The following is a 26,445-nucleotide window of genomic DNA, read 5'->3' on the forward strand; positions in this document are numbered from 1 at the left end:
CCCAACAGCCCCCGAGAATCCCCTACAAGCTCCCGTGGCTCCAAGGAATGATCAGAGAAACCACAGCCAGATCATGGGAGTGCTAACGAAGAGAAATTGGCTAGCTGGGAAGCCAGTAGAATAAATACACAGAAGGCCTTCTCTCTTGGTGGTGCCTCAGGACGTTCTATACTGAAAAGTGAGCTGGATTAGTCAACATATTAGAAAGACTTGTGAGGGTCCCATACATATTTGGCCAGACCTTTAATTGCTCAGTTTCTCAAATTTTATTATTTCTAAAATAGGAGTAATGATTTGTTCTTCTACATATGACTTTCTGTCTTCCATCTATTCTCCTCTAATTTAGACTGTAAATATCATTCTATTAGCAATAATCACGCCTCAGATAAACCTCATTGGCTATGATACTGCCACTACGCAAAGCTTGTAAATCTCATTCTGACAGAGCCTCACCTCATAGATGTGGTTTTGAGAATTATGAAGATTAATTTAAGGAAAAATGCTAAAGAAATACTTTCTTTTTTAAATATTTTATTTATTTATTCATGGGAGACACGGAGAGAGAGAGGCAGAGACACAGGCAGAGGGAGAAGCAGGCTTTCTCTGGGGAGCCTGATGTGGGACTCAATCCCAGGATCCCAGGATCATGACCTGAGCCAAAGGCAGGTGCTCAACCAACTGAGCCACCTAGGCTTCCCAAAAGGAAAACTTCTCAAGATAATTCTTCAGTTAGCCTCTTCTATAAGTTATAGTGAAACCTAAAATAAAGTAGTAGTGCAGTAAACATGAACACTAAGGCTGGCACAAAATAATGTTATTGAGAAGTTTTTGTCTACACCACGTTTTATATCTGGCTTTATAACTTATTCCTTACAATAAATATGATGAAGTAATTAGTCTATCAATGAAGAAATTAAAGGACAAAGGTCCTTTAAAAAAATCCGGCAAATATGGGTCAAAATATCCAGCTCTGCATGTGTTGCCCTTCAAAATATATACTTGGAAATCCCGTGGTCAAGAACACTGAACATGGATCTCCATGGATCTATACTTAATATAAGGACACTTTCATAGGTATTTAAAGGCTATTTGCCTTGCAAAATTAAAATTGATAATAATATATTTGACCTCAGAAGCTAATCCCTTTGTGCAGAAAAATTGCCCAAGACTTGGAATTAAGGGATAAAAGTGATTACTGATCTGATCAATGTCATACCGGAGACTTTAAGTTTATCAAATTCCCCGGAACATATTTTTTAATATTAATTATGCCCAGTCTTGTTAATTTGTAAATTAGTAAACTGCAAATGATTTTGCTCCAGTAAAGGTGCAAATGGTATCAAAAGACATGTCATCTCAAAGGTTACAGCTTTATTGTCTTGTATGCAATGTGGCAAAGTTATTTCAGCTTGGCTATGTGATCCATATCTCTCAAATGCTCTTTGTCTTATGCTTACTTTTTCACTGAGATAATCTCAAATATTCTTTAAATCAGATTTGCCATCTTCCTGGTACCCTCACTTGTGAGGTAAAGAATTTGTTGACAAATACTCATTACATATTTTCACAAGAGCCATATTTTTCACTTTTTGAGAAGTACACTATGACAGTTTGAATTTAAGTTTCATGAGGGATAACTAATATGTGGACTTACTTAAACATTTGTTGTTGGGCTTTGGATATCTCACATCAAAACATGGGATTCTTCTGGCCATTTCCATTAACTAACTGGTTTAAATCCAGTAATGATTATTCAAATGTATTTCATAAAACTTTGCATTATCACACCTGTGTATTAATTGCTTTCCACAGTTGCGTGGCTTTCACATCAGACTAATTTTCTGCCCCAAATTAATAATTGATTACAAATATCAATTGTACTTTTTTAGTTCAAATGTGGTGTTAGCATTTTTAGAATTCTTTTCATACTCTCTTAGCTAAGGAATTTTTTTTTTCTGGTAAATCACAATAATAAATGGAAGAGTTAAATCTCCTTTCCCCCTCCTCCACCCCAGTGGATTACTCTGTGTCTCTATTAGAGCCCAATATTTTAAAAAGAGGATGTCAAAAACTATACTCTCAAAAAAACCCTCAAAAAAGCAAAACAAAACAAAAACCTCCATTCTTACCACTCCTCTGCAGGAGAAGACTTGGCTCTATTCTTTGTGGAAATGAGAGAGGAATATTTTGCATGGGCTCATTTGAAGTTTAATTAACATGTTATCTACTTCAAACTTATTGAGTAGTATTGCCTTCTAATAAAGTAAAAATTGTCAAGAAGGGGGAAGACTTCAAGGTTTTGTCAAGAAGAACTGGAGCATATAGACAATTTATACACACCTTATATATCTTTACTTCTAAAGTACCAGGATTTTGAATGGATATGATTGCCATTTATGGAGTTGGGAGGAGGCAGTGGTTAAGGAGGGCAGAAATCATAATATATACTCAATATCCCATGACTCTTCTTATTAGTTGAAATGTTCTAATTAATATCTAACCAAATGCCACCACATGTCAGAGAAATATTAAATAATAATTTAAGAAAAGCATTCAAAGTAAATTTTAACAACTAGAAGAAAATGTACATTTGGATCCTTGCTTACCAGAATTCTTCTGGAGCTTAATTTCTACATGTGTTCTTGCTTTTCAAACCTTAATGATATAACCAAGTGAATTTTTTCTCTAAGCTGTGACAACTTCTTGTTCATGATAGGAGCTCTTCCCATCATGAAAGAGAAGGGACTATTTTTTGTTTTTTAAAAAAGAAACAGATAGTAAAAACTTACTCTGCTGATATTACCTGGAGGGGAAGTGACAGTAAAAATAAAGTGCCAGTTTGACCCAGAGATCAAAACTGCCAGGTTGGAGAAGCTCACATAACCATCTTGACTTTCTGCCTGAGTACACCCTACAAACAAACACAGAAACACAGAGTGTTAGTTACCTACTCAAGAGCAGTTTCTTCAAGTCTTCTCTGTAAAGAGGCAATTGGACAATAATGGAAAATAAAAAGATTTAATGAAAGAGATTATGAAATCCATCAGGCTTTTCTTAGATAAATCTTGGAACCAAATAATCTAAGAGAGAATAATAATAACAACAGTAATCGAAAGTTTGCTAGGCCAGATAATGTGCTTTATATACATCATTTTAAATAAACTACACAACAGGAGATAGATAAGCTTATGGAAGGAAATTACTCGGTGTTCAGATTATAACTCCACATCCGCCTGATTTGAAAGTTTGCATTCCTAACCACTACTATATATTGATTATTTTATTATTAAATATCTGTCAAGAAAGAAAGTCTGTTATCTTATAGGTGGTCACTTTCTAGGTTCTGACTCTCTTCTATTCAAGGGATCTGTAGTTTATGTAGTGGCAGAGTTAGGCCAATAGAGCAGGACCACAGCAATGCATCAAATCATGACTGAGAAAGGCTACCCTGATTTAGCAACTTGGGTTACTTGCACTGTGCTTTCCTTGAATAAAATGCAAAAAAAAAGAAAGTTTACGTCTTCTAACAATAGGCCATCCATTTTTAAAGTGGAAGAAGGCAACTTAACTCAGGATCACATTCTCAATGTCATTAATTAGTTTTCTGACTCCACCATCCTCAAATTACTTTGCTAATTAACAGCTGCTACAGTTCACTCTGGAAATGTCACTATGATTGATATGATGGACAATGAGTTAGAAGAGTGATCTTAAAGTTTATAAATTGTTTTGAGATCTTTAAGGCTGAAAGGTATCATAAAGATATAATATGCTTAGTGTTACATTTTTCAATTCAATTGCTTAATCCTTTTTGTGGCAACATTGTCTTTCCTCATCAATTTTGCAGAGCTAACGAAAACTCCTTTTTCAAAAACATCTTTTCCTTCATCTCTTCAGCATCCCGAAATAAATAAAATGCCCAGAAAAATGGAAATAAATAAGCCAAGACTCAAATAAATGATAGGCGCCCAAGATAAATGCAGTTTATACTCTTTAAAACCTATATGCATCAAAATTATGGTCAATAAACTCTTGCAAACAATGAACTGCAGAGTACAGATGTTCAACATGAAATCGTTTGCTGCAGTTTTTCCTTTGACAAACGTCCTTATTGTTCCCATCTTTGGAGGAATACAAAGCAGCATTTAATCGAAATGTGTCCGTCGAGCACAGTGAGTTTGCCTCGTAGAACAGCCGCCAAACTGCCTAATGGAAAGTGTTTTAGCTCCAAATGGGTTTGCTTTTGTGTTAAATACCAGCTTGCCTCAGAGATCTCTACAAAGATTCCCATATATATCTATGATATTCTCAGATTTGAAGCATATGTGCCCAAAAGCTGAGGCAGTTGTTGCCAAGTACAGTACATTACTCCAGGGTTCATCATATCTCTGGAATGGTAATTGTAAAATATACAAGTGCCATCGACAGGCTCCCTGATCAAGCTGGTATAAGCAATGTACTGGCTGGGGGAACTTGGGATGAGATGGGATGCTGGGCTTGAAGCAAGACTGAAATTGACTCCATGACTTAACAGAGAGTGCTACTGATTGTTTCTGTGGGGCCTATGGTTTCCAAAATACTTTCCAGCCCTAATTCTCTCCTACAGTCATCCCTTTCACCCCTAGCTATATTAGCAAACTGATAACATCATTAATATTGAGACTTTATTTTTTTAATATCAAAAATGTATTTTTTCCTATTATAATCTATAATTAAATATTAAAGGGTCTATAGGACTCTTAAGTAATTATCTTCCAGTATATAAATTCACCTTTTTTGTTAACTGATTATAACCTCCTTTTTTACTTAGGAGGATTTACTGATACAAAAGAACATAAAGTTAAATTACAGAATAAAAGAATAGACTAGACCTACAGATATGGTTTTGTTGTTATTTTGTCTTTCACTGGGAAATACTTAGAATAAGCTAGGTAATCCATCCCAAATGGTTTTGGTTCCATTCTTTCTGAAGTGTAAGAGTAGCATTTTATGATGGCTTCAAGAGATACTTTCACTCATATGAAAAAGGGTGCTTTGGTGATGTAGGCATTCTAAAAACACACAACTCTGTAAAATTGTTTCTCTACTTCATGACATACACACAAATGTGTGCATAGAAATAACTTCAGCCCATTCCTCATACTTCCTCGGTGAATCCCCCAAGATTAATCCAGATGAGTCAGCTGGCTGAGTGTGACATTGTTAATTGAATAAAAGAGCAAACAGTTTAATTCATTTTGTATGGCCACAATATGATTCTAAGCTAGTCAATGATATCTTTGGAATAACTGAAAGAAAATGAATGATTGGGACAGGGTGTCAGGAGTGGGGCAAAGTAAACATGGAGGATGAGTAAGGTATGGTACAGAATGAGGTATGGAGGATGGATAAAAAAAACAGAATATGGATAAGGTGATGAGTATGGGTAATGTTTGAAGAGTTGTGGAGTATGAGTAAGGAATAGAGTCTAAGTAAGGTATAACAAATAGGTAAAGGTATGAAGCATGGTTAAGGGAGTATAGGTAACTGAACTGTACATGTCAAAATAGTTATGACAGCAAGCTTATGTTGTATATATTTACCACATTTTTTTAAGAAGGAATATGGGCAAGGTATAGAGTATTATTAAAGATATGAAGTAGGGGTAAGGCATGGAGTATGAATGAGGTACTGGATATGGGTAAGTTATAGAGTATGGATAAGGTATTGCTACGGACTTAATGTCCATGTCCCTCCAAAATCCCAATGTGGAAACTTCATCCCCTGTGTGCTGGAATTTGGAGGTGGGGTCCTTGTGGACTGATTAGTGATTAGTGCTCTTATAAAAGAAACTCTAGGGGTGCTTGGGTGGCTCAGTCGATTAAGTGTCCTATTCTTCTAAATAAAAAGAAAGGAAGGAAGGAAGGAAGGAAGGAAGGAAGGAAGGAAGGAAGGAAGGAAGAAGAAGAAGAAGAAGAAAAAGAAAGAAAGAAAAAAAGAAAGAAAGAAAGAAAGAAAGAAAGAAAGAAAGAAAGAAAGAAAGAAAGAAAGAAAGAAAAGAGAAGAGAAGAAGAAACTCCTTGGGCCATGTGAGTACACAGTGAGAAGATGGCCACCTGTGAATCAGGAAGCTGGCCATCACCAGACATCAAATTTGCTAGTACCTTGATCTTGGACTTCTCAGTCTCCAGGACTGTGAGAGGTAAATTTTTGTTTTTGTTGTTGCTGTTGTTTTAAGATTTTATTTATTCATTCATGAGAGACACAGAGAGAGACATAGGCAGAGGAAGAAGCAGGCTCCCTGTGGGAAGGCTGATATGGAACTTGATCCCAGGATCCCAGGATCATGACCTGAGGCAAAGGCAGATGATCAACCACGGAGGCACCCAGGTGCCCCTTTAGTTGTTGTTTATAAGCCACTCTGTCTACAGTGTTTTGTTATAGTAGCCTGAAAAGACAAAGACAGATCTGGAGTGTGTATAAAGTTTGGAGCATGGATTCTTATCCATATGGGCATGGAATATGGGTATAATGTGAAATAGAGGATTAGGGGTAGGTGAGCTTCAGTATCTAGGTGAGGACAGTTGATGTGCACATTACTGAAACATGGAAAAACAGCAGAAAATTGGTATTTTGACACTGTCGTCTTAAGATTAGAAGGGATTGTTATATCTTCTGAATTACTGTTATGTCTTCTGAATCTCATAGCAAAATGACACCAACAGCTACATGGCATTGAAGAATGGACAGAATGACATCATCAAAGCAGGCAGTTTAAAACTACCTGATAATACAATTTTGAATGTTTAATTTTCATATTGGCCAATCCTGGATAGCTTTGCTTAACTACCTTGCTTTCTTTATGATGTGGCTTGTTTCTGTGAATTTGCATGTCCTTATAATTTTGGGCTGTCCTCTTTCCTTGGGATTTTAAACCTAAGGTGTTTCAGGCTTAACTGCTTTGGCAAAAAAAATGACCAAGAATAGCAAAAATATGAGTCAGCATTATGGGTGTTCACCAAAGTGAGTAAAATATACATTGTTATGAGTGGAAGAATGGAAAATATGGAGTCTGTGAGGTGAGTCTCACAGAATAAGCAGCATTACCTGGGCCTTTAAAGTTGGATTGTACAAATGAAGAGTGGACAGGATGCTCAGGAGAGTAACAAAACTATGAAAGTTTGGGGAAATAATTTTTGTGCACAGGCTGAAAAGATTTAGTTTCTCAATAAATAAGTAGATAGGATGGGGAATTTATAGGCCAAAATAGTTGAAAGGCAACTTGAAAAAAGATAGCAAAGAAATTTATAGCTCTAATAAGAAAGGAAGAGAATGAAACAAACCTGAGACAGGGTTTTTGAAGCTATGAAATATTTAATCATGAAATGTCAGTTGCCTCCTCAAGAACATTTTCAGAAGGGACTAATTCTGTTTTTCTGGAGTTGATGAGGGGTAGCTTTGCAGGAAAACAAAATGTATAAGCTAAATAGGCAGTGATATAAAAAACTTCTGGGATTAATTCATTAAAAACTATGTTGAGTGATAATTCATTAACTTAGAAACTTTATCATAAGAATTTTATATCTTTCCTTTTTTTCAAGACAATCACAAAGAATGAAAGGACAACATCCTCAGGAGAGACAGGTGTTTTATACCAGATGACAGTAATAGTTCAGGCCAAAAAATAAATTCAACTAGCAGGAGAGGTAAGATTTAGCATTTATTTCTACAATGGATTTCTTCCTATATATTTTAGTGTTTCATATAGTTTACAGAATCCATCTGAAAGAGTTTAGGCTCATAGCCAGGATAGAGCAAGAAATAATAGTAAAGTCATGGCTTATTCTTGGAAACCAGCAATTTTATAGATATTTTGAACTGGTAGATGATTCATTTACAAGTTTGAGGAAAAAATATTACAGACAACCCAAAACCAATAGAAATGTCTTGACCAACTCATAAGGTACATAAGAAAGCTGATAAGCTCATTTTTTAAAAGTTATTAATGCACTCTCTAATTTTGATTCTAACTGTTGCCTGTGCATTTGATGTCAGATCTATGAAATTATTCCTAAGACCAATGTCAAGATTTCATTTATTTTTTCTAGGGGTTTTTTATTTTAGTTTCAGGTCTTTTTTTTTTTTTTTTTAGTTTCAGGTCTTATGTTTTAGATTTTAATCCATTTTGAGTTACATACTCCAAATGGTGTAAAATAATGCTCCAATTTCACTCTTTTCCATGTGGATATCCAGTTCCCCAACACTATCTGTTGAAATGTCTATCCTTTCCCCATTGTATATTCTTGGCTCCATTGTCGAATATCAGTTGGCCATATATGTGAGGATTTATTTCTAGGCTCTCTATTCTGCTCAATTGGTCTATACATTTATCTTTAGGCCAGTACCATACTGTTTTAATTTTTATAGTTTTGTAATACACTTTAAAACTACAAAGTATGATGCTTTCAGTTTTTTCTTTTTCAAGATTTCTTTGGGTATTCAAGATCTTTCATGGTTCCATATAAATTTTAGAATTGTTTTCTCTATTTCTGTAAAGAAACACTATTGAGATTTTGATAGAGATTGCACTGAATCTGTAGATTGCTTTGGGTAGTATGGACATGTGAAGCAAAGTTAGACAAGATGCTTAACACCACTAATCATCAGGGAAATGCAAACTAAAACTCCAATGAAATACAATCTCACATCTATTAGGATGGCTATTGAAAGAAAAAGAGAAAGAAAGAAAAAGAAGAAAGAAAGAAAGAAAGAAAGAAAGAAAGAAAGAAAGCAAGCTGGTAAAGATGTAGAGACACTAGAACTCTTATACACTGTTGATGGGAATGCAAAATAGTGCAGCCATTATGGAAAACAGCATGGAGGTTCCTCATAAAAATAGAAATAGAATTACCATATGATCCAACAAGCCCACTTCTAGATATTTATCCAAAAGGATTGAAATCAAGATCTCAAAGAGGTATCCAAATCTCCCATATTCATCACAGTGCTATTCATACTAGCCAAGATATGGAAACAATCTAAATGTTCATCAACAGATGAATGGATTTAAAAAGTGCCATATATGCATACAATAGCATACTATCCATTAGTCTTAAACAAAGAAAATTCAGAAATATGTGACAACATAGGTGAATCTCAAGGATATGATACTGAGTGAAATAAGCCAGTCACAGAAGGACAAATACTGCATGATTCCATTTATGTCATATCTAAAATAGTCAAACTCATAGAAGCAAAGAATAGAATGGTGTTTTTTTTTATTTTTTATATGAACAAGCTGCAGGGAAAATAAATGAAGCTAGCAGTGGTCCTAGGACTTACTAGGGGGGCAATAGAAGAGAAAGAAAGATGGAGAGGGAGACGTAAACTCTGAGAGCCTACTCTGGGCCAGGTGCTTTGCATTTGACATAGCATTTATCCTTCATAACACAGAGTGTTTCTATTTTCCTATAGAAACCACACCATAGGGGTGCCTGGATGGCACAGTTGATTAATAATTCGACTCTTGATTTTTGGCTCAGGTCATGATCTCAGGGTCATGAGATCAAGCCCTGTGTGGGCTCTGCACTCAACAGGGAGTCTGCTTGGATTCTCTCTCTCCTTCTCCCTCTGCCCCTCCCCCCATGTCATGTGCTCTCTCTCTTTTAAATAAATAAATATATCTTAAGAGGAAAAAAAAGGAATAATATCATATCTGTGACTTGCTCTCTGGGACAATCCATGACACTGTACCAGAATCACTTGTCTTGGGGACATGCTTTTTTTCTTATATCATATTAAGGATACGATTATGACAAATGGTCCTCATCATGCAAAGGGAGAAAAGGAGGTGGCTTCTTAAGTATTTACTGCTGGTCTAATCTTCCTTTTTACAGATATGGCATTGTAGACTGGGGATAAAGGAAATTTCTTCCAAACTACCCATGATATTGAGTATTACTGACCTTGCTAAAGATTCAAATTGCTGCAAACATTTTCTTTCAGATGTCTTTCAGGTGTCTGCATGTCACAGGTACCTACCTTTCAGCACTGGATCTGATGTCCCTTCCAAGGAAACAGAAATGGCCCAAGGTTCTGATGGGGGACCCAAGGACTCTATTCTCTGATTCTGGAATAAGAAAAACAGGGTGGGGGGAGTTGAATTGAGAGGAGAATTTTATGAAGTTATCTCAAACAGTAAAGGACCCTGAGAGAATTTTTTATGAAACACATATTCAGTAGAGATAGGTAGAGGAAGGAAAATGATGAATATTTTCTTATGTTAAGAATATATCAAAATTAGCTTATAAAAAAAGAGAATGGGGGGTGCCTGGGCGGCTCAATTGGTTAGGCATCTGTCTTTGGCTTGGGTCATGATCCTGGGATCTTGGGATTGAGCCTGATATGTGGCTCCCTGCTCCCAGGGAGTCTGCTTCTCTCTCTGCTCCTCACCCCCCTCCCCTACCCACCCCTGTTAGTGTGCATGCACACACTCTCTCTCTCTTTCTCGAATAAATTTTTCGAAAAAAAAATAAAAGAGAAGATAATGGAGATTATTGTAGGAGTATTTGGGGCAGGTCAGTGAAGAGGTGAAGAGAAAATTAACCTTACAGGAGAGGACAGAGGTATTTCCATTGAAGATTAATAAGGAAGGTATGATTGAGCAAAGGAAGCAGGGCCCAGCTGTCTGAGTGCCAGATTATACTTCCAAAAGGACAAATTTCCAAGTGTTGACCTCAATCTCACCACCTTCTTCTCCATGCAATCATGTCAGGGGTATATATGTACAATTAAGAGTAGAAAGCTTATTTCACTACTTTATTTCCCTTCCTTCCCCACATGACTTTAGTAAATATGGAAGAAATAAGATAGAATCAGAGGACACAGACACTAAAATTAGAATCACACAGACGCCTCTGTTGATGATTTACTTAACCACATATAAGAGGCATCATTTAAAATAACATAAAACTGTAATGCAGATGTGATAACAGACATTCCTTCATTAGCATATGGAATGATTTCTTTGGGAAGGCTAGATTTCCAGGAGATATGAAAGACCTGCTTCAAGAATTTGCTTGGGGAGGGAAAGTATCAGGATTTTATTTTTGCTTTTCATCAGATCTTGGGCACTCACAGGAAGCAAGAGGAAGCCAGACCTCAGCTGTGAGGTAGAAGGCAGACGACAAAGTACACAGAGGTTCTCAGGGCAGCAGACAGACAGCCACTCGGTAAATGTGTGACATGTGCCCCATAAGACATGCTCCCAGCTCTAAGAGAGATGGGTACCCGGGAACCAGTTACCTGCTTATCCAGAAAAACGAGCCGTGGCTGTACTGTAAGCTCCTTTCCCACTTCTCCATCTGAAGGCTGGACGAGGACCGAGAGAGCATAGGGCCGAATATATATGAAGTTCCCAGTTTTAAAACTGCTTGCATTTCTGGCACATGTTGACAAAAATAGAACACATCCATAAGGTTACAGATATAACAATTTCTCAAGTGCATTATTACCAGTGAAAATATTTACATTAGCTGTTGTTTCTAGAAACTTCATAATGTATTATATGGAAAATATGACCTTATAATCAAACAATAATTAAATATTTATTTTTCTGTGTTTGTTTAGCATAGATAAAGGATGGACTGGTGTGTGGGAGGGGTGGAATGAAGCACAAATTACAAACTTGGATTTTTATCACCATTCCTTAATATCGGCCCCAAGAATGCCTTACCAGACTAAAATGTTTAGAAGGTGTAGATATGTTCACTAATCTGCTCGTAAACCAGCTCTCCCCCCAAAACTATGATTTGTGGTATTTTCCAATTTTTGTGGTATAAAGACTTCTACCATGGCTGATTCGAGGGACCAAAATGATGTCCCTGAAAGAATTGGAAAAGATGCCTGACAGCAAGCTCTGACAGTAGCACCGTTCTGCACAGAATAGCTTAAGGACTCCTCACAACAACCCTTTCATATTTACATTCTCCACAGTGTGCTCGCACTAAATAGGCTCAATAACTGTGGAATTAATTGATTAATTTATTTTAATTGAATGAAGCCCTTAGGGAGAATAATACCTTAAAATTAATATATGCTGAGCACTTACTGTGTACCAGGCACTATTCTAAACTTTCCACATATAAACCCAGTGCATCTTTAAAATGACACTGTGAGGTAGGTACTTCCAGTTAAACTGGAAGAAACTGAGACCCAAAAGGGTTTAAGTAACTTGTCAAAGGTCTCACAAATGATCAAGGTCTAGAGCAGTTAATCAAGGAGCTATATTATTTTTCACCTCTTACAAGCATGTGAATTGCTAATGTGACTCAGTAATAAAATACAATAAACATAAAATGGTTTTGCAATTCATGATACCTCAAAATATCTTTTTTCCCAAAGCTTTGGCATTTTTTCTTTTCTTTTCTTTTAATATTTTATTTATTTATTTGACAGAAGGAGAGAGAGAGCATGCAAGCACACAAGCAGGCAGAGAGGCAGACAGACAGAGAGGGAGAAGCAGGCTCCCTGCCAGCAGAGAGCCAAATGTGAGACTCAACCCCAGGACCTTGGGATCATGACTCGAGCCAAAAGCAGACACTTAAGTGACTGAGCCATCAGGTGGCCAAGCTTTCGTGTTTTGATGACCAATACAGCTCTATTAAAAGAATATTATAGATTATATATCCATTGTCCTATTAAGCCTATTGTGTATTATGCATCACAGCCATGCAATAGATTTTTAGCAATTACATGGAGAAATATAGAAATCATATATCACACATATTACCCTAGTAGAGGGCATCCTTTGTTAACTTATTCTCAAAACAGCCTAGGTCAGTTAAAACAAGGCTTTGATTAAAAAAGAAAGAGGAAGAAGAAGAAGGAGTAGGAGGAGGAGGAGGAGTAGGAGGAGGAGGAGGAGGAGGAGGAGGAGGAGGAGGAGGAGGAGGAGACAGCTACTCTTCCCCAATTAAATGCTTCTTTATTCCCTAACCATTTTTTTTTCTTCCTCTTTCACCTAAGGAGAAAAGGATAAAATATTTATTTAACATGGAAGGTGTATGTCGGGCAATGATGACGATTCATCCTAAAAAGAGGAAAGAGTGGAAGAGCAAAAGAGCAAATTGAGTGGATCACAAACTACGAAGTTTCTGTAGGAAGCATTTTCTCCCTCCCCTGAGAATCCTGGGTGAACAAGGCCAGGGTGGTCGTATGTGGTCCTAGGAATCCCCTTTGGTCATCTACTGGCTAAAGCTCTGACCTCTGTGCTAGAACCACTTACTGGGAATTCAACATACATTAGTTTAATCATTATTTATTAGTTTGCTTAGCCTGAATGGGTAAGTTTTCTTTTTTTAAGGGGAACTATTTAAATCAGATTTTTAAAATCCATGCTATTAATTCTATCCTTCCATGGGGCCCAGATTATTGGAAAATTCTAACATTATTACCAGATCCTATTTCTCCCCTAACTCCTTTCTTAAATGCTTTCTGATGTGGGATAGGGTGCAGGCTAGCAATGGGGTTAAGGAAGCCAGAAGACTCCAGCGCAGATCCTGACGTAAGTACATTGCCGTCTAGAGATGAAGAGATGGGAGTCAACTGCCTGAAAACCCGCTGAAAGGCTTGTCCCTGACACATTTTAAAGTTTATTGTGAGCAAACATCTCTTATTAAATGTAAACAGCATCTCACTGGAGGTCAGAGACTTGCTGCTACAGCATATCCCAAGGTAATACCACTTTAAGCTCCGCATAAACTCTTAAGCAGTTTCTATCCTAAAACCTGACCGTAGGTGGTACAGTTTTTTACGATATGTTATAATAGTGCAATAAATCTGTTAGCTTAAAATCGAATCTCCGTGGCCTTTTAGAGAAATCATCATTAAATGCAGGGTCCTGTTAATGATGCCATCGAAGTGAAATTGTTTAATCTGCTAAGGGGGTGAAAGGTCACCAAATGAATTTTTTATAATACATCAACTTGACACGCAATAGGGAAAACTGTAATAGATAAAAGCAAAAGAAAAGGGCACTGTCTTCTTCTGATAGGTCAATAGCAGCCAAGAGAGTCACTCATCCACGTTCCTTTCACGATGGGGCTCCTTTTGCATTTAATATGGACACCCAATTAATACCTCAGCACCACAGACAACCTCATTTTAGGTGACTTATAGCAATTTCTCCCCCTTCCCTGAAATGAAAGTGATCACAATACATCATAGCATTGTGCGAATTAACGTTAATTGATTCAAGTTACCAAGCAATGATGGGCCACTTATATAATCTAGGCGTTATTGGGTGCTAGAAGGGATGGAAGGAAGATTAGATTCCAGTGTCCGTTGCTGTGACGACGGGAGTCACCTGACGCCTTGTTAGACAGTTGTAAGGTTCTATTGCTGGCCCCAGTGGGGTCGTCAGTAAACTGGAGTGATGTCCAAACATCATTAGACGCTGCTCCGATATTAAAGCAAAGGGATTAGCAACTTATTGCAAGCAACCTGGATTTGTCATTGTGCTGTCGTTATCCAATTTCCAACTGCTAATGTGACTGTAGCCTGCAGGCAGAAGGACCTACAGCCAAACTTTAAAAAATGGGGGAGGAAAGTGCCCTCCAATCCTCCCAGTTTTAACCATTATATAACAGCTTCCAATACCCAGTCAAGTATGTGAAAGAATTTTCCCCCCTTTGATGATGCTTAAGTACAAGCTAAAAAAAAGAAAAAAAAAGATCAAGAGAATACAGGCATTTCCCAATTCTGCGATCACCACTATTCACTCCAGCTCTTGATTTTCAGTCTGCCAGATCTGAAATGCTTACTTTTTCAAGAGGAAAAGATTATTTCTATTTGCATGGCAAACTTGGCAAATAAACAAATAAGTTCTGTTGAAAGCTGGTTATGGCAAGACCTATGGGGGTGGGCTGAAGGTAGGACTGTTAGAGATACTTTATTGTTCTTTCTTCAACCTTCACCTCCTCAAAGTTAAGTCAGATTTCTGTAAAAGTGCCCCATGTTTCGATTAAATGTTTCAGTTGTCCTGTATTTTAAATTCTTCCTGTTTTAAGTAGGCTAGATAGAGCAGAATCTATATGTGCCATGCATGAGGTGACTTGAATTCCAAAGAAGTTTGCAAGATTCCATACCTGGAAGAAGAAAGTAAGCTCTCTAGTCAACTCAGTTTCACAAACACGTTAACCCTTCCAACTATGTCCAAACATTGTTCTACGCACTGTGAGATGTGCAAACATAAATAAAACACCATGACCTCTGTCACTCAGGAACAGAGTCCCCCCACCCACTCCCTATACGGTTTGCAAGGCAAGAATGACTTTCCGGAGTACACACGTACCATTTTACTTATATTTCCCAATCCTTGTTCTCCCTATTAAACTTAGCCAGATGCATTTAGCTGCTGTCAACTCCTAGGGAGAGAAGAGGGAAGAAATGGCTTAAGATCTGATGGTTTCCTTCTGGCACACAGAGTGGTTCCAAACCTGGTACATGGTAAGCACCTAATACATGTTACTGTAGTAACACTATGACAGATCAGTGCCCATCATGCATTTCTCTGCTCTTAGGTCTTTATATGCCTCTGGAAAGCCATTACCTATCTTGGCCTGGCCAATCTCAAGTTCTGGTATATTTCTCATTTGGTATGCTTTGTGCTATGCTCTAGTACTTATTATTAAGCTCTGTGGTTCTTTGAAATTACTCATTTCAAATTGAGACTCCAGTAACCCTAGGTGTAGGTTGCAGTGTGCCAGGAGTATATAAAGGCAGAGAATAAACATGGCATATCTTCCAACAAGGTCAACCCAAGGGTTAAAATCTAAGCATTTTAGGTAGAGAAACTCATTTAAAATAATATTTTGTAATAAATCTATCATGACTATCTTATCTGGAATATTGGAAACTCTGAATACATTCTTTAAGATCACACACAAACTATTCAAAATGTTCTGTTTGCATTAGGGTGCTGTAGCAGTCATAGTGCAGCCAGGAAAACAAGAGCCAAGATTTATTTGCTGGGAGATATTTAATACAGGATATTGGTTACACAGGAATATCAGAATAACGAAGAAGCCAAACAGGTTACATTTCACTGCAACCAATATTTAATGGTTATTTATTTGCATGACTCTATGCTTAGGCACTCTTGGGAATATAATAATAAATTGAAGCATTGACCACCTAATAATTATTACAAAGAGAAAAATACACTACAGTTAATATAACTAAAGTTAATTTTATAAAAAACTAGACTAACGGTGAAGCAGGTTCATATTGAATTAATTTCTTTATAATTATACATAGAATTAGATTCAATATGACATATTCTTGTTAAATAGTTGTACAAATGTTTGTTTTGCCTTTCCATTAATTTTTAAATCTCTAGATTTTCATATGAGCCATATAATTTTCTGGATATAATAGCTATTCAATTAATGTTTGGGAACTAAAAGATATTGAAATCTAAGCTTTTATGAGTCCTTATTATATCTACCTACAACTTCACCATCTGTACACAGAGATCTTAGTTACTTGATTTCAAGGTAGCATGGTTCAATTTTAGAGTTAGAGCTACATGCGAATGTGATTGAGGAACTGCTGGATACAGATATGTGAGTGGTAGCAATGGATTACAGTTACATCCTGTTTATAAGGAAAATAGCAGAAAAATATAACCTGCAGAAGTAGAGTCAAGGATTTAGTGGTCTGGGGCCAATTAGTGTAAGAACAATGGTCCCTAAGGGTATCACTGCAGAAACAAGACTGTGAAATAAATGATAATTTTAATGATAACCAGGAGTCATCAATAAAAATGTGAATGATCTACATTATTTCCCACTTAATAAGGGTCGATAATATGTGGGGGATTTTTTTGTTTTGTTTTTAGTTTAAGTGATGAATGCTTTTAAAAATGTAGTGATGAAAAGAACAATTTTTAATTAAATGGAAAGTTTGCCTATGCAAGCATTTTATTTTCCTTAAAAAGCCAGATATATGAGATACCATTAAGACAATTTCGCCATCTACCTAGCTCAACAAAGCAGTGAATTTGTATGGTAGCAAAAAGAAGAAAGAGCACAGAAACATTCTTCAATGGCAGATCACTGTTTTTTGCCATGAAGGAGGAAAGAGACAAGCTGGCAGTACAGAAATCTCTTCCAGGATGAACCTTCTGCCAGCCTTGAGAAGAATGTCCTCCCATGTTGAAGGAAAATTCTGTTCTTTTTTTTTTTTTTTTGTCTTTTTTTTTTTTAATTAACTTTTATTGGTGTTCAATTTACCAACATACAGAAAAACACCCAGTGCTCATCCCGTCAAGTGTCCACCTCAGTGCCCGTCACCCATTCCCCTCCAACACCCGCCCTCCTCCCCTTCCACCACCCCTAGTTCGTTTCCCCGAGTTAGGAGTCTTTATGTTCCGTCTCCCTTCCTGATATTTCCCAACATTTCTTTTCCCTTCCTTTATATTCCCTTTCACTATTATTCATATTCCCCAAATGAATGAGAACATACACTGTTTGTCCTTCTCCGATTGACTTATTTCACTCAGCATAATACCCTCCAGTTCCATCCACGTTGAAGCAAATGGTGGGTATTTGTCGTTTCTAATTGCTGAGTAATATTCCATTGTATACATAAACCACATCTTCTTTATCCAGTCATCTTTCGATGGACACTGAGGCTCCTTCCAGTTTGGCTATTGTGGCCATTGCTGATAGAAACATCGGGGTGCAGGTGTCCCGACGTTTCATTGCATCTGAATCTTTGGGGTAAATCACCAACAGTGCAATTGCTGGGTCGTAGGGCAGGTCTATTTTTAACTCTTTGAGGAACCTCCACACAGTTTTCCAGAGTGGCTGCACCAGTTCACATTCCCACCAACAGTGTAAGAGGGTTCCCTTTTCTCCGCATCCTCTCCAACATTTGTTGTTTCCTGCCTTGTTAATTTTCCCCATTCTCACTGGTGTGAGGTGGTATCTCATTGTGGTTTTGATTTGTATTTCCCTGATGGCAAGTGATGCAGAGCATTTTCTCATGTGCTTGTTGGCCATGTCCATGTCTTCCTCTGTGAGATTTCTCTTCATGTCTTTTGCCCATTTCATGATTGGATTGTTTGTTTCTTTGGTGTTGAGTTTAATAAGTTCTTTATAGATTTTGGAAACTAGCCCTTTATCTGATATGTCATTTGCAAATATCTTCTCCCATTCTGTAGGTTGTCTTTTAGTTTTGTTGACTGTATCCTTTGCTGTGCAAAAGCTTCTTATCTTGATGAAGTCCCAATAGTTCATTTTTGCTTTTGTTTCTTTTGCCTTTGTGGATGTATCTTGCAAGAAGTTACTGTGGCCAAGTTCAAAAAGGGTGTTGCCTGTGTTCTCCTCTAGGATTTTGATGGAATCTTGTCTCACATTTAGATCTCTCATCCATTTTGAGTTTATCTTTGTGTATGGTGAAAGAGAGTGGTCCAGTTTCATTCTTCTGCATGTGGATGTCCAATTTTCCCAGCACCATTTATTGAAGAGACTGTCTTTCTTCCAATGGATAGTCTTTCCTCCTTTATCGAATATTAGATGACCGTACATTTCAGGGTCCACTTCTGGGTTCTCTATTCTGTTCCATTGATCTATGTGTCTGTTTTTGTGCCAGTACCACACTGTCTTGATGACCACAGCTTTGTAGTACAACCTGAAATCTGGCATTGTGATGCCCCCAGCTATGGTTTTCTTTTTTAAAATTCCCCTGGCTATTCGGGGTCTTTTCTGATTCCACACAAATCTTAAAATAATTTGTTCTAACTCTCTGAAGAAAGTCCATGGTATTTTGATAGGGATTGCATTAAACGTATAAATTGCCCTGGGTAACATTGACATTTTTACAATATTAATTCTGCCAATCCATGAGCATGGAATATTTTTCCATCTCTTTGTGTCTTCCTCAATTTCTTTCAGAAGTGTTCTATAGTTTTTAGGGTATAGATCTTTTACCTCTTTGGTTAGGTTTCTTCCTAGGTATCTTATGCTTTTGGGTGCAATTGTAAATGGGATTGACTCCTTAATTTCTCTTTCTTCAGTCTCATTGTTAGTGTATAGAAATGCCATTGATTTCTGGGCATTGATTTTGTATCCTGCCACGCTACCAAATTGCTGTATGAGTTCTAGCAATCTTGGGGTGGAGGCTTTTGGGTTTTCTATGTAGAGTATCATGTCATCGGCGAAGAGGGAGAGTTTGACTTCTTCTTTGCCAATTTGAATGCCTTTAATGTCTTTTTGTTGTCTGATTGCTGAGGTGAGGACTTCCAGAACTATGTTGAACAGCAGTGGTGAGAGTGGACATCCCTGTCTTGTTCCTGATCTTAGGGAAAAGGCTCCCAGTGCTTCCCCATTGAGAATGATATTTGCTGTGGGCTTTTCGTAGATGGCTTTTAAGATGTCGAGGAAAGTTCCCTCTATCCCAACACTCTGAAGGGTTTTGATCAGGAATGGATGCTGTATTTTGTCAAATGCTTTCTCTGCATCTAATGAGAGGATCATATGGTTCTTGGTTTTTCTCTTGCTGATATGATGAATCACATTGATGGTTTTACGAGTGTTGAACCAGCCTTGTGTCCCAGGGATAAATCCTACTTGGTCATGGTGAATAATTTTCTTAATGTGTTGTTGGATCCTATTGGCTAGTATCTTGTTGAGAATTTTTGCATCCATGTTCATCAGGGATATTGGTCTGTAATTCTCCTTTTTGGTGGGGTCTTTGTCTGGTTTCGGAATTAAGGTGATGCTGGCCTCATAGAACGAATTTGGAAGTACTCCATCTCTTTCTATCTTTCCAAACAGCTTTAGGAGAATAGGTATGATTTCTTCTTTAAACGTTTGATAGAATTCCCCTGGGAAGCCATCTGGCCCTGGACTCTTGTGTCTTGGGAGGTTTTTGATGACTGCTTCAATTTCCTCCCTGGTTATTGGCCTGTTCAGGTTTTCTATTTCTTCCTGCTCCAGTTTTGGTAGTTTGTGGCTTTCCAGGAATGCGTCCATTTCTTCTAGATTTCCTAATTTATTGGCGTACAGCTGTTCATAATATGTTTTTAAAATCGTTTGTATTTCCTTGGTGTTGGTAGTGATGTCCCCTTTCTCATTCATGATTTTATTAATTTGAGTCTTCTCTCTCTTCTTTTTAATAAGGTTGGCTAATGGTTTATCTATCTTATTAATTCTTTCAAAGAACCAACTCCTGGTTCTGTTGATCTGTTCCACAGTTCTTATGGTCTCGATATCATTGAGTTCTGCTCGAATTTTAATTAACTCTCTTCTTCTGCTGGGGGTGGGGTCTATTTGTTGCTTTTTCTCTAGTTCCTTTATGTGTAAGGTGAGCTTTTGAATTTGAGATCTTTCCAGTTTTTGAATGGATGCTTGTATTGCGATGTATTTCCCCCTCAGGACTGCTTTTGCTGCATCCCAAAGATTTTGAACGGTTGTATCTTCATTCTCATTAGTTTCCATGAATCTTTTTAATTCTTCCTTAATTTCCTGGTTGACCTTTTCATCTTTTAGCAGGATGGTCCTTAACCTCCACGTGTTTGTGGTCCTTCCATACTTCTTGTTGTGATTAAGTTGTAATTTCAAGGCATTATGGTCTGAGAATATACAGGGGACTATCCCGATCTTTTGGTATCGGTTCAGACCCGATTTGTGACCCAGTATGTGGTCTATTCTGGAGAAAGTTCCATGTGCACTTGAGAAGAATGTGTATTCAGTTGAGTTTGGATGTAAAGTTCTGTAGATATCTGTGAAATCCATCTGGTCCAGTGTATCGTTTAAAGCTCTCGTTTCTTTGGAGATGTTGTGCTTAGAAGACCTATCCAGGGTAGAAAGAGCTAGATTGAAGTCACCAAGTATAAGTGTATTATTATCAAGGTATTTCTTCAGTTTGGTTATTAATTGGTTTAAATATTTGGCAGCTCCCACATTCGGGGCATATATATTGAGGAGTGTTAAGTCCTCTTGTTGGATAGATCCTTTGAGTATGAGATAGTGTCCCTCTTCATCTCTCACTATAGTCTTCGGGGTAAATTTTAATTTATCTGATATAAGGATGGCAACCCCTGCTTTCTTTTGAGGACCATTTGAATGGTAAATGGTTCTCCAACCTTTTATTTTCAGGTTGTAGGTGTCCTTCTGTCTAAAATGAGTCTCTTGTAGACAGCAAATAGATGGGTCCTGCTTTTTTATCCAGTCTGAAACCCTGCGCCTTTTGATGGGGTCATTAAGCCCGTTCACATTCAGAGTTACTATTGATAGATATGAGTTTAGTGTCATCATATCTATTCAGTCCTTGTTTTTGTGGATTGTTCCACTGAACTTCTTCTTAAAGGGGAATTTTAAGAGTCCCCCTTAAAATTTCTTGCAGAGCTGGTTTGGAGGTTACATATTCTTTCAGTTCCTGCCTGTCTTGGAAGCTCTTTATCTCTCCTTCCATTTTGAATGAAAGCCTTGCTGGGTAAAGTATTCTTGGTTGCATGTTCTTTTCATTTAGGACCCTAAATATATCCTGCCAGCCCTTTCTGGCCTGCCAGGTCTCTGTGGAGAGGTCTGCTGTTACCCTAATATTCCTCCCCATAAAAGTCAGGGACTTTTTTTCTCTTGCTGCTTTAAGGATCTTCTCCTTATCTTTGGAATTTGCAAGCTTCACTATTAAATGTCGAGGTGTTGAACGGTTTTTGTTGATTTTAGGGGGGGATCTCTCTATTTCCTGGATCTGAATGCCTGTTTCCCTTCCCAGATTCGGAAAGTTTTCAGCTAGGATTTGTTCAAATACATATTCTGGCCCTCTGTCCCTTTCGGCGCCCTCAGGAACCCCAATTAAACGTAGGTTTTTCTTCCTCAGGCTGTCATTTATTTCCCTTAATCTATCCTCATGGTCTTTTAATTGCCTGTCTCTTTTTTCCTCAGTTTCCCTCTTTGCCATCAACTTGTCTTCTATGTCACTCACTCGTTCTTCCACCTCGTCAAGCCTCGTCGTTAGGACTTCTAGCTTGGATTGCATCTCATTTAATTGATTTTTAATTTCTGCCTGATTGGATCTAAATTCTGCAGTCATGAAGTCTCTTGAGTCCTTTATGGTTTTTTCTAGAGCCACCAGTAGCTGTAAAATAGTGCTTCTGAATTGGCTTTCTGACATTGAATTGTAATCCATATTTTGTAACTCTGTGGGAGAGTGGGCTGTTTCTGATTCTTTTTTTTGAGGTGAGGTTTTCCTTCTAGTCATTTTGCTCAGTGCAGAGTGGCCAAAAACAAGTTGTATTGGGAAAAGGAGAAAAAGAGAGAGAAGGAAATAAAAGAGAAAAAGAAAAAAGAGAAAGAAGAAAAAATAGGGGAAAAAGAGAAGAAAAAGAAAGAAAAAGAAAGAAAGGAGAAAAAAGAAAAAAAAAGGGGGGGTGGGGGAAGCAATCCGAAATCAAGAAGAAAGAGAGAAAAAAAAAGCACAAAACAAAACAAAACAAAAACAAAAACAAAAACAAAAAAACAAAAAACAAAAAAAAAAAAACCACGGGGGAGTATCTTCCGATTCTGTGTACTTTAAGTCCCTTGACTTCCCCTGGAACTGGTCCGTCTCGCTGGTCTTCTGGGGGAGGGGCCTGCTGTGCTGATTCTCAGGTGTGAGCACTTGGGGGAGCTGCTCTGCCCCTGCCTGGTGCAGGGCTCAGTGGGGGTTGTTCACCCCGTGAGGCCCGGGAGGAAGCCACAGTGGCGGGGGCAGCTCTGGGACCCTGAAGTCAGCCCCCGCAGTAGCTCCGGGGCTCTCCGTCTGCAGGGCCTGGAGGCTCCCAGGCGGGGCCGCTGATCTGCTCAGCTCCGGGCAGGAGCGTCCTCGCTGTCCTGGGCCCTCCCGGCCTCTGCCTGTCCTGGGGGAGGCCGGATCCTGGGCTGTGTCCCGGCGCCCTGTGCTCCGGGGCCTGCGCTGTTGGATTCGCGCTCCCGCCCCGCAGCCCCCTCCGCGGAGCCGCCGCCCGAGCCCCGCCGAGCTGTTCCCGGAGCCGCGCCGCCCCCTCCGCGGAGCTTCCTCCTCCGCCCGAGCCGCCGCCGCTGAGCTGTTCCCGGAGCCGCGCAGCCCCCTCCGCGGAGCCGCCGCCCGAGCCCCTCCGAGCTGCTCCGGGTCCCGCCGAGCGCTGCAGCCCTTAGGGAGCTCGGCGCATCTCCCGGGCGCAGTTCCTCTGTTACTGTCCCAGGGAGCCCGAGGGCATCCCCGCCTTTCTGGGGATCCTGCTCCAATTCCCCGGGAGGCCTTTCCGCCGGGAAGGTTGGTGCAGCTCCTGCTCCTCCGGGACGGGGCTCTCCTGTCCTGGGGACACTCGCCCCGGCCTCAGCCCGGCTCCTCGCGGGGCCCCTCCCCCTTGGAGGCCTTTTGTGTCTTTATTTCTTTTTCCCCGTCTTCCTACCTTGATAGAAGCGCGAACTCTTCTCACTGTAGCGTTCCGGCTGGTCTCTCTTTAAATCTCAGGCCGAATTCGTAGATTTTCAGGATGATTGGATGGTTTTCTAGGTAATTTGTTGAGGACAAGTGACTTGGAGACCCTACTCCGCCGCCATCTTGCCCCTCCCCCGAAAATTCTGTTCTTGTATACTCAATAGCTGTTTCCTAGAAAGCAGGTGCCTGGGGATATGGAGAGGTTATATAAGAGAAGATGCTAAATGAGACTGCACATCAATAGACTAGTTAGTCTCACCAATGGTCTGAGCTAGTTCTCTTCTCTATTCCAAGTCCACTTGAGAAGCTGCTATTTACAGAGTAAGGGAACTTAAAAAGATGCTAAGGTGATGGGTTCAAGAACATACAGAAGGGCACTCCTACAATGTCTTGCTCACCCTCATTAGAACCATTTTCAGGAGCCAAGGATCCTGGCAATGTCATAAACAGAGAACTTTATTTGAGATAGCATATTAGGTCTTTATTGCTGCATGACAAATTACCATAAACTTAGTGGCTAAAATAATACAAATTTATTATCTTTGGGTTATGGATTAAGAATCCAAACAGGCTTGGCTGGGTTTACTTCTGGAGCCTCCCAGGAAAAACCAATTTCTAAACTCATTCAGATTGTTGGTGGAATTTATTTCCTTGTGGCTGTAGAATGGAGGTCCATATTTCCCCACTGGCTGTCAGCCAAGGTCCATCCTCTATTTATTCCACCTGCTTTTTTTTTTTTTTTTTTTTTTTTTTTTTTAACATGTTGTCCCTTCCATCTTAAATCCAGTGATGGTTTTAAGCCCTTCTCACACTTTGAATCCCTCTGTCTTCCTCTTTGGCCAGAGGAGGAGAAAGCTCTCTGCTTTAAAGGGCTCATGCTATTATTTGGGCCCACCTTGATAATCTGGGATGTTCTATCTTTGGGTCAACTGTGCCACATAACGTTCTGTATTGAATGAAGTTCTATCTCACTATATTCATAGATATCTGGGATCAGGGCAGAACAACTTTGGGAAGCCATTTTAGAAATTTTGCCAACAATAAACAGCCTTGGCATTTCAATATTTAAACATCCAAAAAGATACAGATATATTTAATTTTACTGTAGGACAAAGAACATTACTTAAAGGTGTTTAAAAATATTTTTTAATTAAACAGAGGAAAGGGAGAGAAAAGGGAAAGAAAGGAGAAACATTTGAGAGCAAAAATCAAGTTCCTACTGAAAGAAAGGTAAGCAATGTAAAATGTGTCCTGCCAGGATTCCGGATGAAAAACAATATATAAATAAGACTTCTGTGGAGAATGCTTAGTTTATAAAGGGCAGATTGAATTTATGGTTATCTCTGTGCCCCCAACTCCACTGAAATTACTGAAAAGCATAAATATAAATAAAATGGTGTGAACCATTAGCATAAATGGTTTTGTAAACTAACAAAGATAAAGACAAAGAAGGAGAAGAGAGAAGTATTGACAAGAGGTCAATGAAATTTTGGAAGGTGGAAAACAAGTTCCTGGAACGGACTTAGCCAATTGGACAAAATTTAAATCCAGATGCCTCTAGGAGAGAATAAAGACCAGGAGAGGCCAATTCACTGTGTATCATTTAACTAAAAAATAGAACGAACTCCATTTCTCCTCCTCAAAAATAAATTGGTAGCTTTTGGAAAGCAGGTAGTATTCCGCTTGAAAAGTAAATGTCCAATATGGCCTCAATTTGTTGAAATGCATGCAAACCCATTAAATTAGCAAGAGTGAACCTCTCGAGAACATCTATGGTGTTTTTTACTGAAAGGCCTGCGTTCCTGGGCTGATTCTGCTGTGTCAAGGTCAGTTCATTAGCTTGTCAATGGCTCTCCAGTGAGTTCAATGGAAGTCCCAACTGACACTGATCAAAGTTGAAAGAAACAGGGCTGGCCTGAGGCCTGCATAGGGCTCCAGGGTTGTTTAGCATATTGTGCAATTCTTTGGACCATGGGAAATCTTGCTAATTTTCATTCAATCCCTTAGGACAAGGCATTTCTTATTCTGTAGAGATTTATTCAGATATACTTAAGAAGCAGCTTTTCCTTATCTTCAGATTTGCTTTTTGCCTTACATTTGAAATCTCTCTTAAAATACTAGAGGGACACAAAGAGATAAGGGAATAGAACATATCCCAACAGAAAATCGATGCTATAATATACATGTTTGGCAGCTTCTTATTAAATCAGAAATATCTGAGTCAAAAGTGAAAACGTGATGGCTATGATGGATAGTAGGCCATAAAGGTGATCTCTTCTCTGAAGCTGTCTCACCTCTTCATAATAGAAAGATATCGCCCACAGATATGTGTCTGTACCTAAACTCATACTGGTTCTATTCTCCTTGCTGGGCTTCCTCTGCTATACATCCATTGCTTCTACTCTGACTTTTCTCTCCTTGTAGTTAAAGGCTAAATATTCACTGAGTCTTTTTTTATACATCACACAAAAATCAGTTATTTGGGAATGATGACCTATTAGAAAAGCTCAATACTGTAAAATCTAAATAAATTTAGGCAATGGATTGGCCCCTTTTTCTCTCTAGTCAGTCAGTCATACATGTATTATATCTATAAAAACTCAATGGGATCTAAATGAAATTGGGCTAAAGGAAAAAGATATTTAAATACAAGCTAAGATGCATTGGCATCATTTTTTTTTTCATATTCTTGATTCTTATATTACCATGCATTCATTATATATAGCATAATGACATTGATAACACGGTGAAGGTTTGTTGTTTGGTAAAAATAGCCAAGATTTAATAGATTCTGAGCAATCCACATAACTAAGAGTACTTTTTAATTTTTTTTTTTACTTTTTAATTCTAAGATAATTCCTAAATTCCTTCAACTCAACAAGAATTCAAGGGAAAAAACTGCTTGAGTTTTCTTTTCATATCTCTCATACATATTAATGTACTGTCTGGAAGATGAACATCTACCTATGTTATAATTCAGGTAAAGTATGACACAAA

General features: G+C 38.5%; 1 protein-coding gene and 1 pseudogene across 3 annotated transcripts in view; both read right to left on the minus strand.

Moving 5' to 3' along the window:
* Positions 1-26,445, minus strand: part of PKHD1 (PKHD1 ciliary IPT domain containing fibrocystin/polyductin) — a 477,678-nt gene that overhangs the window by 26,902 nt on the left and 424,331 nt on the right. For all 3 annotated transcript variants that reach the window (XM_072733695.1, XM_072733698.1, XM_072733700.1), the window contains 3 exons: positions 11,284-11,419; positions 10,021-10,108; positions 2,804-2,911 (listed from right to left, as the gene is read on the minus strand). In XM_072733695.1, the coding sequence (XP_072589796.1) occupies positions 2,804-2,911; positions 10,021-10,108; positions 11,284-11,419 (332 nt within the window). The remainder of the gene's footprint in view (positions 1-2,803; positions 2,912-10,020; positions 10,109-11,283; positions 11,420-26,445) is intronic.
* On the minus strand, positions 305-425 carry LOC112914262 (U4 spliceosomal RNA; annotated as a pseudogene).

This window comes from Vulpes vulpes, chromosome 1, assembly GCF_048418805.1.
Source record: "Vulpes vulpes isolate BD-2025 chromosome 1, VulVul3, whole genome shotgun sequence".
Taxonomy (NCBI): Eukaryota; Metazoa; Chordata; class Mammalia; order Carnivora; family Canidae; genus Vulpes; species Vulpes vulpes.